This window comes from Parasteatoda tepidariorum, chromosome 3 (genome assembly GCF_982258835.1).
Source record: "Parasteatoda tepidariorum strain Cologne lab strain chromosome 3, Ptep-v5.0, whole genome shotgun sequence".
NCBI lineage: Eukaryota > Metazoa > Arthropoda > Arachnida > Araneae > Theridiidae > Parasteatoda > Parasteatoda tepidariorum.
Window position 1 is genome coordinate 52,966,993 of NC_141757.1, and position 15,462 is coordinate 52,982,454.

Sequence of the window (15,462 nt, forward strand, 5' to 3'; positions counted from 1 at the left end):
CGGCGCCATGTGGGAACATATTGTATCAAGTATTTATGTGTTTATAGAATGTATGAGAAATGTTTTTTTGTTGGGGTTTTTTCTCCCATTTTTGACTGAAGGTGAAAGGTTTCCTAAGTGGGTTCCAGGAAGAGTACTTTTCGAGGGGAGAGCTCGGGAGGAGGGCTTCACAATACTGAAGGGAGGAAGAATAAGAATAGCCAATAACTTAGCTATTTTAAAAATAAAAACATGGATTTGTAAGTTGTGGTCGTGGAGCTAAACAGTGTGTTGTTTAGATAATTTTCCATGCATTTATTAGCAAATATAGTAAAGTTGGCACGGCTGGGTAGAAAAAAGATGAAAAAGACTTTTCCTTTCTCCCCTTGCCCTGATATATAGACTTATGAATGATCGCTTTTTTTTTCTTTCTTCTTGGAGTCTTTTTCTCAACATTTGTTTGATTTTGGGGGGGGGATTGAAGTAGCCATTCATGTTATCATTATAATATCTGCTTTAAAAAATAAAATAGGAATGTAGAAAAAATTTAATACAAGAGTGGATTGGACAAAATGTTACTATTTTTAACTGAGACCTGTTAGAGGGCGGTGCGTAGTTAATCAATCAACAGTGGGTTAAATAGATAATTTGGATTCCATTTATTTGTTAGCTAAGACACTGAAATGACAAGATAAAATGGGTAAAATAAAAATTCCCCCACTAATCGTGATTTGTCCCTTGTCTTCAACTTTAGACATGTCAGCACTTTTCTTTGATTTTTAAGAAAAATCTGACTTGTATGTGTATAACTTAGTTGAAAAATCGGTAATACACAGAATCTATAACGCGTTCTTTCATTAGCTCCAAGTTCATCACACTCTTCCGAACATCGCGCCTGGGACGAAAACACTGATCTTCGGTGTCAACAAACTCGATATCGCCGTGGTTAATACCGGCCCTGCGAACTGCCTCTGTACTGTATGATTCGGGCATGAGCGTGACTTTTGTACTGGTTGAACTTCGAAGCGATCCGGTAGAAGTCTGAAATGAAACATGCAAGGGAAACTGCATAGCGGGTGGTCGTGGAAACGGCACGTGCCCCGCACTTCCCAATCAATGTCGAGAATGGGGAATAGCCTCCGCCAATCAGGAGCGCCCTCTCTTCGCTCTTTTCATCCGTTCTCTGCTGTAGACGCCATCATCGAAAATGTACACCCACCCGCATAGGGCTTTCTTAAAATTTATACAAAATATCATAGTTTCAAGTAATTAATTAATAAATTACAAAAAAATTATGTGATCAAAATTTCCTGATTTTTTATTTTTTTTTATTTAATACCGTATTTTCTTTCTGAGCTTGTCAATGCTTTTTTATAAATGACATTTATTTTTGGAGCTGTTATTTGCTGGAACAAACGATTGATGAAAAACCGCCGTGTGTGATTCAACCGGCTGATAATATTAACGGCGCTGCTGCCTCCTGCTCGTCCATATTGTGCCATCCCCTTTTTACGCATTTGTCTTCTCTTCCAAAAGGCACAGGCGAAGACGATCTGTCGCCGCCGGATTGAGAAAAATGCCTTCAAATCGTAAAGTCATTATGTGAGTTCTTTTTATCTTTAGTGACTGTGTAATTGGTTGTTTATTTGTGGTCGCCAGATTGACCCAATGCGGCCACGTTGGTTACGCCGCCACCCTCGTCAACTCCCGTTATGCTATCGTAAATTTCATAATGGCGCCTGGTGTTTTTTATCACCTGTAATAGAAAAATAATCGATTTAAATAGACCGGCTTATAAACTCGTTATTTATCATCGGGACCTGTTACGCTCATGTTTGTATTTATATATTTTTTAAACACATCTGGTTGAACGCTATTTAATTCTGTGAATTTTTACGCCTTATGAAGATATTTTATATCTTGTGTTTTTATCAGCTTTAATAAAAGGGAAGTTGTTATGCTATTTTTACAAGAATGTTATTTTTGTCATTATATGTGTTCATATCACCTAGCTGTTTGTGTTCACGACGTTGTTACTATGAGACAAAAATTTTTTTCCTCGATCGATTACCGAATTTTCGTATGATGTAGTCGCACGGAATTAATCTTTTTTCAATAAAAGAATCCTAAATTTAGTGTTGAATAATGTACACATCCTATAACTTAATCCTTTTTCACTAATTCACATTATTTACATTTTTACACATTGTGAATATACTATTCATAAATATATTTATGTGAAAATTTATAATAGAAAGTTTAGTATCTATTTTTTATTAACTAATAAATTTTTTTTTTTTTTTTTTTACACTTTATATCAGTTTGTAATCATGTTTTACATTTCAATTGGGGAGTATAATCTTAGAAATATGGTAAATTAATTTGGTTTAGTAACTGATGATTATTTGTCTCAAAAGACTTATTTTTGAGAATGTGTTTGCAAATTAAATCGTAGATTTTGCATGACATATAATTACTATTTTAACAAGTTCAAATTATTAAATTTTGGTTTAAAATTTAATTAATAATAATAACTTATTTATTTTGTTTTAGTGAAATAACTTTTCATGACTGTATCAGAATAATTTTAAATTACTCTGTAAAATTTAACTCTATTATATAAGCGTAGCAAATTTAAATTTTTTGAGATAATTTTACTTTACTTACTCAATGTAATTGAATTTTGTTTATCATTTAACTAATTTATTTATTAAATAATACTAAACTTTTTCACTTTTTTTTTTAAATTTGTTAATAAAATCGATCTTTACAAAAATAAAATTTTTTGAAAATATCCCAATATTAATGTCATTAAGATAATTAAGTTTGTTTATCTATGGTGTGAATGGTTTAAATAATTTTATAATAAATTTTATGGCTTGTTTATTGTTGCTAGACTTCTGAAATTTGATATCTACACTAAAAAAAATTTTGTATGAATTTTATTATGTTTGAATAAAGGATGAAATAACTAAAATAACTTGTGTTTTTCTTTCTTTTCTTTTTTTAAATGTAGTATTCAAAGAAACTTTTCAATTAAATGTCTTCATACTTGACATGAAATAAAAAAATATAGCAACATTTAACTTAAATTTAATATGCAGGTATAGAAATGCTTGCTCTTATTGTTTCAACACTTGTTTTTATTTGTATAAGTAGAATTAAAACTTGTGATATTCATCTTCTGTTTAAAATAAAATGATGTTTGATTGACTTGCTTTGTGGAAAAAGAATTCCTTTTAATTCTTTAGCATATATAGATATATATATGTTCAACATAAAGTAGTATTATACTATATGTTGGATATTTGACTGACAAATTTTTTTATATTTTTTTTTTTAATGTAAAAATAGCAAGGAAAAAATTTTTAATGTATTCTGTATCTCCAGTTATATTATTCTAAATACTATTTTTAGTCAATAGATGTTTTTAATTAAAAATCACGTAGTTAATATAATAAACATCATAAAAAATAATTTTATTAATGTTTCTGAAAATATAGATTTTCTCTGAATTTTTAAACTATTTTTTTTTTTCAAATAAACTTAAGAGCTAACAGATATATGTATACATTTTTATTTTAAGTTATTAATTAATGAGATTAAATTAATCAAGTTGTATACTTATATTTAATTATCAAACCTTTCAAGTGAATGATTTTTTTTTTTTAACTTTAAAAAGATTTTCAGTACTTTCTGTACTCCTTTAATTACATTATTAATTTTTTTTAAAATTTAGTTTCTAGTTCTTTTGCATAATTAATTTTTCACAAATTATGTCTAAATTTTCACAAAATCGGTACTTTTCAGAAAAGCCTAGACAGACCTCTGTAATTTATACTAAGTCCAATTTAAATATTGTAAATTTGGATAAGTTGTTTATAGTAGAGAAGTGTTCTTCTAAACTTTTAGAGAAGTGGGTGAAATTTTTTTAAAAATGAAATTTCATTTTAATTTGGAATAAAAAAGACTAGAAATTAGTATATTATTCTCAACAAATTCTATTATTATCTCAGCAAACGCACTGAATACTTCTAGAATTTGTTAAAATCAGAATACTGTCATATGTTGCACACATTGAAATTGAACAATTGAATGTGCTGTGTGAAAATTCAGCAGTTATGTAATTATTTGTGTACCTTGTTTTGCAGTGTAAAATAGCAGTTAGTGTGAAATTTATTATTAATCAGGGATTTTTTAAAAAAAATACAAATTAATTAGTAACAATATTTTCTTGAACTTTATTAGTGTATTTTCTACCTAATTAAGTTACATTACTAATTAAGTTGCCTACAAAGTTACATTTTTCTTGCATGCACAGTACAGAATACTTTCAAAAGTACATAACTTGCCATATTCTTCTGCATTTATTTTTTATAAAAACAAAAAAAAATTGCAACATGATGAACTTATAATCTTTTTATGAAATGTACTTTAATGAGGAACTGCTCTTTAACTTTTTTGAGCATTCGAAAGAAAAAATTTCTTAAGTAATATTAATATTTCTACTGAGTTTCTAAACCACCTTAGGACTAATTTTTGCATAAAAGTAATTTCAGCATTGAAAGATTTAATTGTATGTATCAGGGTTGAGGTTTTGGACGTCCTAAACTGGTTTTGGACAGGACACTTGGGTTTTACTGTCTTAAAGTGGGTAAAACTGTCTTAAAGTGTCCAAAACCTTGAACTTTGCTAAGAGGTGAAAATTCTATGGGTGTAACCATTGTACACATAATAATTACATGTATCAATAAATATTTGATATTTTTTATGCAATTTACTATAACTTATCAAAAGAAAATAATATAATAAGAAAAGGTTTATAATTTTTGAAGCTCAGCAATTCATTGAACAACAAAAGTGAATACCTAATCCTTTAAATATAAATATGTTTTTAATACTGATAAATAATATTTTTGCATAAGGATAAATATGGCAATATTAAAAAATAATTTTTCTTAAAAAATACTAAATTTGTTTAAAACTTAACCTTTTATTTTTCGCAATATTTTTTTAAAAAAATGTTATAATTTCTGCATCACAGAATGATAAAAAAGACATCTATTTTAAAAAAAATTGTTTTTAAATATGAATATATTAGTTTAAATTGAAAGTACAAAATAACTGAAAAATGTATTAACAGTTTTGAAGGGCATAACATAAGTTTCAGTTACTGACACTGGTGATGTATCACCACTATTCTAAAAGAATTGAACATAAATGAAATAAAAGTATTCTTGAATACTTTTATTAAGTACTTGTAGATTAATAAACCTGTTTATGACGAACCAAGCACTTAGTCCCTAATATTTTAACCTGTATGGCAAGGCCAAACTTCAGTTATGTACTATTGAATGAGAGGACAAAATGAACTTGATTACTGATTAATCATCCTTTGTTTAAATTGAAGAGTCAAACAATATTAATAAAACATTATACTTTTAAAAACAAATATTCTCTAGTATATTTAATTATCAATGTGTCATTAGTTCTATGTTTATTTTACCTCTTAAATATTGTTCAGATAAAATTGTGACATAATTTGAGTAAAAGGGTTTTGGACAGTTTTAGACCAAGGAGTTTTTACAGTACGGTTTAAACCGTGGATTAATCCATTCTGTCCTAAACCTTGCCAACCCTGGTATGTATTATAGATAAATTTGATTTCTTTGGCATACTTCATGCTGTATTAAGTCACGATACCAAATAATACCATTATTTGGTATTGTGATAGTAAGGTTTCAACTAAATTTAAGCCTTTAAGAGACCACTCTTTTTACTAAAATAACCACTCTATTAAAACTATTTTGATGCACATTTATCTAGTTTTTAATACTCTTAAGTGGGAATGTATTTTAATAATATATTATTAAAATGAAACAAACTTACAGTGTTTTCACTACAGTGCGAGAACGCGAGAATCTCGCATATTTTTTTCTTTTCTCGCATTAAAAAATTATTACCGCGAGAAATTTGCGCATTCTATAAATCAATTTCAAAATTCACCAATTTCTCGCATTTTGGAAAAAGCTTCGAATTACGCCATTTAGAATAAAATCCGTTTCACTTTTCTTCCTGGATCTTTCATTATTTTCAACATCTGCCCCATTATCTAGCCTCCTTATTTACCAGTATTGTTCAGAAACTTTTCGAACAGAACACAACCACGGAACCCCTTTCAGAATACATTTCTCTGCAACCACGTATTTACCGCAGGTAAGGTTTCTTCATGTAAGACGTTAAAATTTTTTATGCACTTATGTAAGATGGACAAATACCTTGTAAAGGCAAAATCTTCTATGATGATGCACCAAAAATATTCAAAGCTTTAAAAAATAGAAGACGTTGAAAATGTATTTTAATTAAAGAAATGATTTTTTTTCCAAGAGTTTTTGTGTTTTTTTAGTTTTTAGAAATCTCACCCTGTTTTTGAGAAAGGGTGAGAAATTCTCACCCATTTTTTTTCTATGATGAAAACACTGTATGTATCTTTTTTTGTATCTTTATCAGGGTTGGGTTTTTGCCGTCAAAAACTGGTTTTTGACATGACAGTGGTAAAAACCGTCAAAAACCTACTGTTTTCTTTAATTTATGGCATATAGTGGACAATATATTATTGTCACATAATTGCCTTTATAAATGAATGTTGTAAATGATTGTTATTGATTTTGCAACTATATACATGTATTCTTATAGAAGGATATATATTCATATAGAAATATTGTAATATACTTATTGAAAATAGTGATACTTACTTTTATCATTAAAGCTTGATTTGCAAAGGATTCGAAATTTTGCAATTCTTAATTGTTAGAAATAAACAAACAAACAAAAAAGCTTGGAACTATTAATAATTTCAAGAACTAAAAAGAAGAATTTAAAATTTGGCATTTCTTAAATATTAGAAATAAGCTAAACAAAGCTTTCGAAACTTGTAATTACTAACAAATTCTAAGTCAAGAGTGACTTGACATTCTTCCAAACAAAATTATGCTTGGAAATGTTGAAAATTTTGTTTAGTATCCTAATATTTTGATATAATCATGTTGGGAAAATGCAAGAATCTGTCCTTAAATATCTTTTAACAACTTTTTTTCTAATTTTATTGCCCAAAAATGAATTAGTTTTAAATTATAAGCAGTTAAACTCAAATAAAAATACAGTTTTACCAAAACTATGGGTTTTTGACATGACGGTAAAAACCGTCATGTGTCAAAAACTTGCCAACCCTGATCTTTATCCTAATTATAATGATGCATTTTTTAAGTGCAGAACCTTCAGCAATATGAATAATTTTAACAACTACTATATATATATACTTTTCAAACTTGTTATTTTCTTCATAGTTGCATTCAGACAAACATATAATTTCACTTCATTCATGATTATAGTCTTGTAAAAATGTGTGAAAAACCATTGGTACATAAATAACATATTTGCCTATCTTTGACTCCTTAGTTGGAGGTGTTGCATTTTTATAAAAAATTGCTGATTCATATTCTTTTTATTAATTAGGATGTAAAACTTCTATGTGAATTAATTAAATTGATTCATTTAAAAAAATAAAAATACTGCATTGCAAAATAATAATGTACTATTTCAAATTTATTCTAAAAAGTCTGACTTTGGAAATAAATAAAAACAAGAAAAATCAATGAATGAAATTTAAAACAAATTAGTCTAGCTACTTAGAAAGTTTAGCTCATTTTAATTTATAACTTCACTTTGATAGAAATATGCATTAAACAAAAACTAACAAAATAATAATAATATTTTTAAAAGAGATTAATTTTTATCTGAAAAAAGTTAAGCATCTAAGTAGACCTTAAATTGGGACAAAGCACTGGGCTCATAGACTGAAAATGTAGTCTATGCTCCTTCTCTTAAAGAGTTCTGTAAGCAAGTTGAACATAATTGGCCACTTTATATGAATGGTTTCATTTTAACTATGTGTGAGAGAGACACCTATCTAAGTTATGTGAGCAGTTAATTGAAGTAGAACTATTGTAAATATTGGTAGATATTTATTAGTATTGGCTTCTTTTTTTTAAACTTTATTTTATTACTTTACAAAATAAGACTTTTTCAGATCATTATATCAATTAATTCAGCCTCGTGATTTACTAAATTTCATGCATGTCATGGTAAAATTTCAGAAACATTAAGTGCTTTTATTTGTTACATTTTTCATACTTCCTAAAAATTTAAAAAAGTCATCAATAAGAAAAAAAAGTGTCTAACTTCTTTATTTTGAAATAATTTTTTTTTTTTTTTTTTTTTTAGTTTGTTATGGCTTATTAAGGTACTTATGTATTTAAAGAAAAGTAATTTGCAATTTTTTTTTCTTCTAGTTTATAGTTGTAATGTCTTTCAAGTCTAAAGTTTTTTAATATTTTTGATATTGTCTTTAAATACAAAATTGTTACATTATTAATAATTAAAAACTTACTTTTTCCATCTGATATACTAAACAACTATGTTTTGTTTCAGGAGAGAAAATTGGAGGAAACGTGGAAAAACCTCTCCTGTTTTGGAGGCAGAACCAGAAAATTTGACTGTAGTTTCTAGGGCTACCGTCATGGAACAAAATGCTGAAACAAATGGATGTTCGGATGGACCAATTTCCCTTACTATTACAAACCATAATGATGTAAATCAAGTGAGTAATTGATATTTTATTTCTCAGTTTTTAATTTTTACTCTTTAGAGTTGGCAAGATTAAGAAAATTTTGGATCCATGCAACCCATTATACTTTTTTAAAATTTTGAATTTAGATTAGATTAATGATCTTTTTATGAATAAAAATGTATGCATGTTATTTATAATGTGTGGGAATTGAGGAAATGTAATTCTTTAAATATATTATTTGTTACTGCTTTTAAATGCATTCTATTTTTTTCTTTTATTCTCCCATTATTTTAAAAATAATTAAAACAAAAAAATATTTTTTGTAAATTTTAGTACATCCTGCTTTGTGAACCCAAAATATTGCAACATTTATTGTAAGTCTTGTGTGCATTGAGAACATGGTTTGTTGAATTTTAAGTTAGATACTTTCCTTGGAGTGACTGATAAGATTTTATGTACAGTGGAACCCTGGTTTTGCATTGCCCATTTCATACGCAATCCCGCTTGCTATATCAAGTTTCTGCTGGTCTAAAAAAAATAGCCTATACTGATAAAGTTAGAAAATCCCGCTTTATACATTTTTCTAACTGATCAAAATCATTTTTTTCTGTAAAGCTTGCACAAACTTTTTCTGTGTTTTCTTTTTCCTAAAAGAAGTTTTGTTTATTAGTTTTGTCCTTTTGCCTGTGAGAGGGGAACGGAAGTATTGCAGCTATAATTCTAAAATTTGCAAGAGGAATTTTTTCCAGCGAACTTCAACCCTTGAATCTTGTAATTATCAAATCGTTTAAAAGAAGAAGAAAAACATCATACTAAACAATTGGTTATATTGCCATTTCTTTTTCTTGATTCCGATGTACTGCAAAATGCTTCTAAAGCAAAAATAAATGTTCTGAAAGCTCTGAATTTTATTTCCACAACATTGAACAGTGAATGTTTGGAAAGAAAATTTTTTTTTTCCTCAGTCATTTGGAAAAAAAAAAAAAAAAAAAAAAATTGTAGCTTATCTAAGCTTTAATAAGTTGTAGTTTTAGGCCTGCAAATTTAAAAAGATTGTTTCAATCAAGCCTGGTTGTATCCACAAGAAAAATTAAAATTTGTATAATGAAATTTTATCATAAAAATCATTGTAATCATTGTCAGCAAAAATGCATTTTTTGTTTGTTTTTTATTTTGGAGGTATTATACTTATACTTTATAAATGTACATAGTTTGCTTTCTTTTATTTTTAAAGAAAGACCAATTTATATTTTTTTTTATTAAACTGAAAAAAATCATAAGTTATTGCATGCAAATTGAGACATTCATTGCAGCAATTAAATCAAATTATTTTATTATTGTTTTTAACATGCTAAAATTACACAATGACAACTTCTTCATTCTGCTGTGTTAAGTCTATAAGCAGTTAGAAGGCAATCTCCAGTCAGTTAAAAGTTTATCTCCAATTAGAAATACTGCCTTTTGATCTAAGATGACTGTTTTCATTGATTGACATTTATTTGAAATATCACTTTAATTGTTATAAGTGCTGTAACATTCATTCCATAGTCTATCAGGGTGCGTAGCATTTTTAAAAAGTACTTAAAGGTGCTTATTTTTGATTTTTGTTTTCTAAAAACCTTTAAAGGTGCTTTTTTCATTGGGTGTTTTTGAAAAATGCTTAATTTTCCCCTTTTCAAAATGATATTTTTCCTTTACCATGTTGATTTTCGCTACGAATTAGGCAAAAAGACGCAGTTCACAATGTTCTATTCAACGTTTTCTCAATCAATTCAAGCTCAATCTCTCTCGGAGTATTGTCAGTCTGTAGCGTATAAAAACGCCATTCGTTTATTCAAAATTTCATGATTTTTGACAATTGTCAAAAGCAATGCCATAATTTTTTTGACATGACGGTTAAAACAAGAAAAGTCCGTCAATTGTCAAAATTTTTTTAACCCTGCCTAATAATATTTTTTAAAAGTGCTTAAAAATATTTTCTGAGTGCTTATTTTTTGTTGGATAATTTGGCTATGCACATTGTCTATGATATTTTAAACTAAAGTATACTAGAAACAGAAGAATTTAGCATTCTTATATCAAAGAAAATTGCTTAAAAATAAATTAAAAAAATTAGTTTGATCTTTGGCAAACAGCTATTTTGTTGGATAGTTTGGTTTTTCTACACAGTAGTTGATTTTTTTAAAATTGTCATCAATAGGGGAGATGATTTAATCTGAGCTTTTCTACAAAATAGTTATACTTCTCTTTTCATATTTCAGATTAAAAATAAAGAACAGATTTTATAGAGTATACTATCTTCTCTTTTTTTTTACATTGTTTATTTTAATTTCAGGTATCTACCAAAGCTGAAAAGCAGATGGCTAAAACCATATCTACTCAAGATGCCAAGAAACCTAAGCAGGCTTCCACTAATGCAAAGGGAAGTCGGTCTCGTAGAAGTATTCCACCAACTCCACCAAATTCAACACCTACAGTATCTCCTCCATCAGAAAGGCGGACCACACGGAATTTACCATCTCCGGCTCAACCGGCCCCTCAACCTTCTGTGAAACCAGTTTCAAGAACTCTTACTGCGGCTGAGCGTAAATCAGTAAAAAACTCTATTCCCATTCCTGCCACTAACACACAGTCAAACAAAAAAGTGACACAACCTCCTACACTTAGCCCACAAGTATCTGGAACTGTGCCTCCAACGAGTGGGGTAGTCCCTTCTTTGCAAGATACTCCTGCACCTGTTACTCCTATTAGTTCTAGGAGTGCTAAACATACTCCGCAGTCACAGAGTCATACTTCACCTCCATTGTTAAAATCTCAAAAACGTCAGTCTAAGAGGCAGTCTGATATTCCAATAGTTGAGTTGGACTCTGCCTCCTCTAGAAGTAAACGTGTTAGATTGCAACATCAGCCATTTCAATCTCCTCCACCACCAACCATAATACCTGCTATTTTAAGGCAACCTATTATCAAGACACCGGAAGATAAAATCGTTGTTTTTCAAAAAGGTGAATTTTTGGCTGTGAGAAATGAAAATGGTATGTATTTATTTATGCGTTTTATTTGGAATTGATATGCATTTAATTTTGAAGAATAATTGACACATTTATTACCATGTTACAGGGTGCATAGCATTTTTAGGAAGTGTTTAAGGGAGCTTATTTTTGATTTACACTTTTTAAAAGCCCTTAAAGGTGCTTTTATTTTATTCGGGTTTGAAAAAAGTGCTTAATTTTCTATCTTTTAAATAGAGATTTTTTCTTCTGTGTCGATTTTCGTTCTAAATTACGGAAAAATGCATTATATTTATAATTTTCTCTGCAATATTTAACAGAAACTAGTTATTTTATCATGATTATGTAAAATGTTTTTGAATCTTATTGATTTTATTTTTGTAAATTTCAATAAAATTTGTAAAAATAAAATCATTAAACAATAGACTAGATATTACTTAGAGAATATTAAACGATAGAAAAAAATAATTTTTATTACTGCACATACCCTGAATTTGAAAATTTTTTTTGGAAAGTGCTTAAAAGGTGCTTATTTCTCGTTGAAGAACTTGGCTACGCACCCTGTATTATCTTATAAAAAATCTCTATAAAAAAAGTTTTTCACAAAAATCAGTGAGTCTACTTATAATAATGTTGGACGCTAGTTGATCAAAAAATATCGACACATTGTAAACAATGAAATAAATATGCACAACTCTATATCAATTTTTGTATTTCAAAAACTACTTCTAATAGGTTATATGCAATTAATTATATATATATTTTCTCATATTTTATTTGCATATCAAGATTTTTTTAGAAACAATGTTTTAAATTACATTCAGAAAAAAATTCAGCATATGAAAAGTTAAGATGATTCATTTAAGATTATTTCAAAAAATATGACACAATGAAATTTTTTTGGAATTTTCATGGTTCGGCTGATACGTCCAACGTGCCAGAAATTTGCTATCTCGTAATAAAAGATATGTCGTTGACTTTTACTCCCGGTTATACAGTATTTATATTTGTGCACTGTGTTAAATTCCATTGGGTATTTCTTTCAATGAATTTTAATATATTTCAGTTTAAACCTTATCAGAGTAAGAAAGACAAAATTATTGATTCAATACCATCTTCCTGAGTTTTGTTCATTTTAAAATATCTATTAGGGCAATTCAATATTATTTGATAGTACCTTTTGATAAGTTTTCTAGCTTTTAAACTTATTTTTTGTTGATAAATATTTTATAATTTTTTTGAAAATTATGTGGGATATTTTTCAATAGCCTAATATTGTTATGCATATAAGAAAAAGGCATGAAAATTATAAATATTTCATTTAGAATTACAATATAAAATATGACTGATGTTATGGAGAAAAACATCACATTTTTATTTTGAAATTCTCCTTCTATAAGCGATAATGTTTTTTTTTTATTTATTTGGAAAAATCTTCAACTAAACGGTAACATTTTATTTTATAACCATCGTTAAACAGCAGACCCAATTTTTGGTTTACGACTTCTAATATTCAACCCCATATCCTTGTGATTTTGAACCAAATCCAGTAGACAAGGGAACTCCGGAATCAGGTATTGGGAGAAATTGTGCCTTCGTTGAGGATTTTATGATGGAATTAACCCGCATTTGCGTTACATTGAGAGGAAAACCTCTCACGGTTAGCTCGACGGCAAAGGGACTCTAACCAATTATCTGTCTACCACTGAGAATATTTTATGTAAGCACTGTGGTCGGTGCAAGCCGGGTTTAAAATTCATATCGAACTGTCATCGTTGGGATTCGAACCCGGTTCACCTCATTGGAAGGCAAACGCTCTATCCCCTGAGCCACCACGGCTCTAAACAGGTAACATTGAATGTTCACAGGAAATGACAAATAGAAAGTGACAAGTAAATAAAAAGCTTTTATGACTAATGCTATAATTTTTATGCGACTGCTGCGTGGCATTCATGGCTGGCAAGTCTTGAGCCTAGTTTTGAACGTTTGAACAGTGTCAACTATTATTTGCACCTGCACATTTTGACAGCCAATGAAGTTATTTTTTAATCAAAAATACAAACTACATTGAAATTTTAATAAAATTTTATTATTATTACGAAATACTTTTTCAAAATACACTACGGAACCGATTATCCGGAACGATCGGGACCATGGCTATTTCGGATAACTGATTTTTCCGGTTTTCTGAATCGCTACAAAAAGCCTTTATTTTTATTGTTAAACCGAACTAAAAAAAAATAATATTTGGAAATAATCTTAAAAAGAAGAAAAAACGATGAAGTAATACACTAATGATTATTTTCAAAATGATGGTAAGGTAAACATCTTTCAAAAAAGAACGAAAAATCCTTAAATCTTTTGAGGAAAAAAAATAAATTTTTTTTAAAAATGGCGGGAAAATGTAACGAAATTCGTTCCGGTTTCTTGGTTTTCTGATTTCCGGATAACCGGTTCTGTACTGTATAATTTTTGATTTTTTTTTATCTATAATAGTTAATAATAAAATAGGAAATTTGTTAATAAAAGGGTTGCTATTAAATGCTTATTTTTTTATTATGTTGACCTTAGGATTATGAAATTGCTTATTAAAGTAATGAGTTAGAATTAACAAAATGAATGATATACGTCTGATGAAAATTAAAATATTATGTGTTCTAAATATATTTTGCAGTAAATTTAAATGAATTATAGTACTGTAAGTGTGCTTGTATTTATATGAAATAATAAAATTTATAATTATTGATTTTTATTTATATTTTAAAATACTCTATTATGTTAAAGAAAATTTTAAAATTTTTAGGAAGCTTTTTTGTATGTAGAACAGCTCAGAATGTGTACAAAAGTAGCAAAAGGTTTAAAATTCAATGGATGAGTGACAAGGAACCCGATGTTTATATTCCAGACTTTTATGACCAAACAGGTTAGAACTTTTGTTTACCTTCCAATAATTTTTCTTTTTGAAAATATTTGAAGAAAACAGTTTTTGGGAAATTTTTCAATTGTCACTTACTAGTTGCTAAGTTTAAAAAATTTAACACAGATTTAAAAATTAAGTATGGATACAATTTTAAAAAATATCTGCTATACAAAACTTGAGGTTCAGTATAAACTAATCTAGTTTCAATTTCGCTTTTCCATTTGTCTTCCTGAACATAAATTAGCAAGCTGTGTGCAAATTTTAGAACTTAACAAATTACAAGTATAACAACAATTTCCATTAATGTATAGTAAAAAATTTAATTTTAGATTATTCTTTATTAAATCTATTAAATTTCAAGTCGAAGATACTTTTTTAAAAGATACTTTGCCGAATATTTGGCCCGACAGTCGACCAAACGAATATTCGGCAGATGAGACAAAAAGGCCAAATATTCGTTACATCGTGTATACTGACTGGAAATATTTATATCTTCAGTGAGTAAATTAGCAGAACAATTGTTCATAACCTGCTGATAATTGATGTTGGTAAGTAAACAAGTATATTTCAAAAGCAATATCAGAAATATGATAGTGAATTAGTTATTAGCTTATTTTTATTTCTAGGAGAGAAAAAAAGAAGGTAGGGAAGCCCAGTATTTACAAAATTATGTCATTGTATCTGAAATATGTGAAAAAGGTTTTTTATACCTAATTAATTACTTTGTTAATTTCAGATTTTGAGTGTGTATTAACAAATTTAAGGATGAAACGTGTAGATAAAAACAAATTTATGCTCCCAGCTGATGAAAGGCAAAGAACGCTAAATATACTTCAGCGAGCGTTAAATGTTGAAAATGGAATGACCATTTCCCCTGTGCAAGTAACAGTGGATGGAGGTATGAAAATCAGACTTTATTTTCT

The 15,462-nt window shown here is 28.3% G+C and overlaps 1 protein-coding gene across 6 annotated transcripts in view; it reads left to right on the forward strand.

Annotated features, from left to right (window-relative positions):
* Window positions 1-15,462, forward strand: part of LOC107446086 (poly [ADP-ribose] polymerase tankyrase) — a 100,937-nt gene that overhangs the window by 24,071 nt on the left and 61,404 nt on the right. For 3 of the 6 annotated variants that reach the window (XM_087159331.1, XM_087159334.1, XM_087159335.1), the window contains exons 2-5: window positions 8,470-8,638; window positions 10,944-11,643; window positions 14,423-14,542; window positions 15,276-15,437. In XM_087159331.1, the coding sequence (XP_087015457.1) occupies window positions 8,470-8,638; window positions 10,944-11,643; window positions 14,423-14,542; window positions 15,276-15,437 (1,151 nt within the window). Of the gene's footprint in view, window positions 1-1,138; window positions 1,582-1,713; window positions 1,813-8,469; window positions 8,639-10,943; window positions 11,644-14,422; window positions 14,543-15,275; window positions 15,438-15,462 lie in introns of those variants that run through there. The other 3 variants (XM_087159330.1, XM_087159333.1, XM_087159332.1) reach the window with 2 other exon arrangements.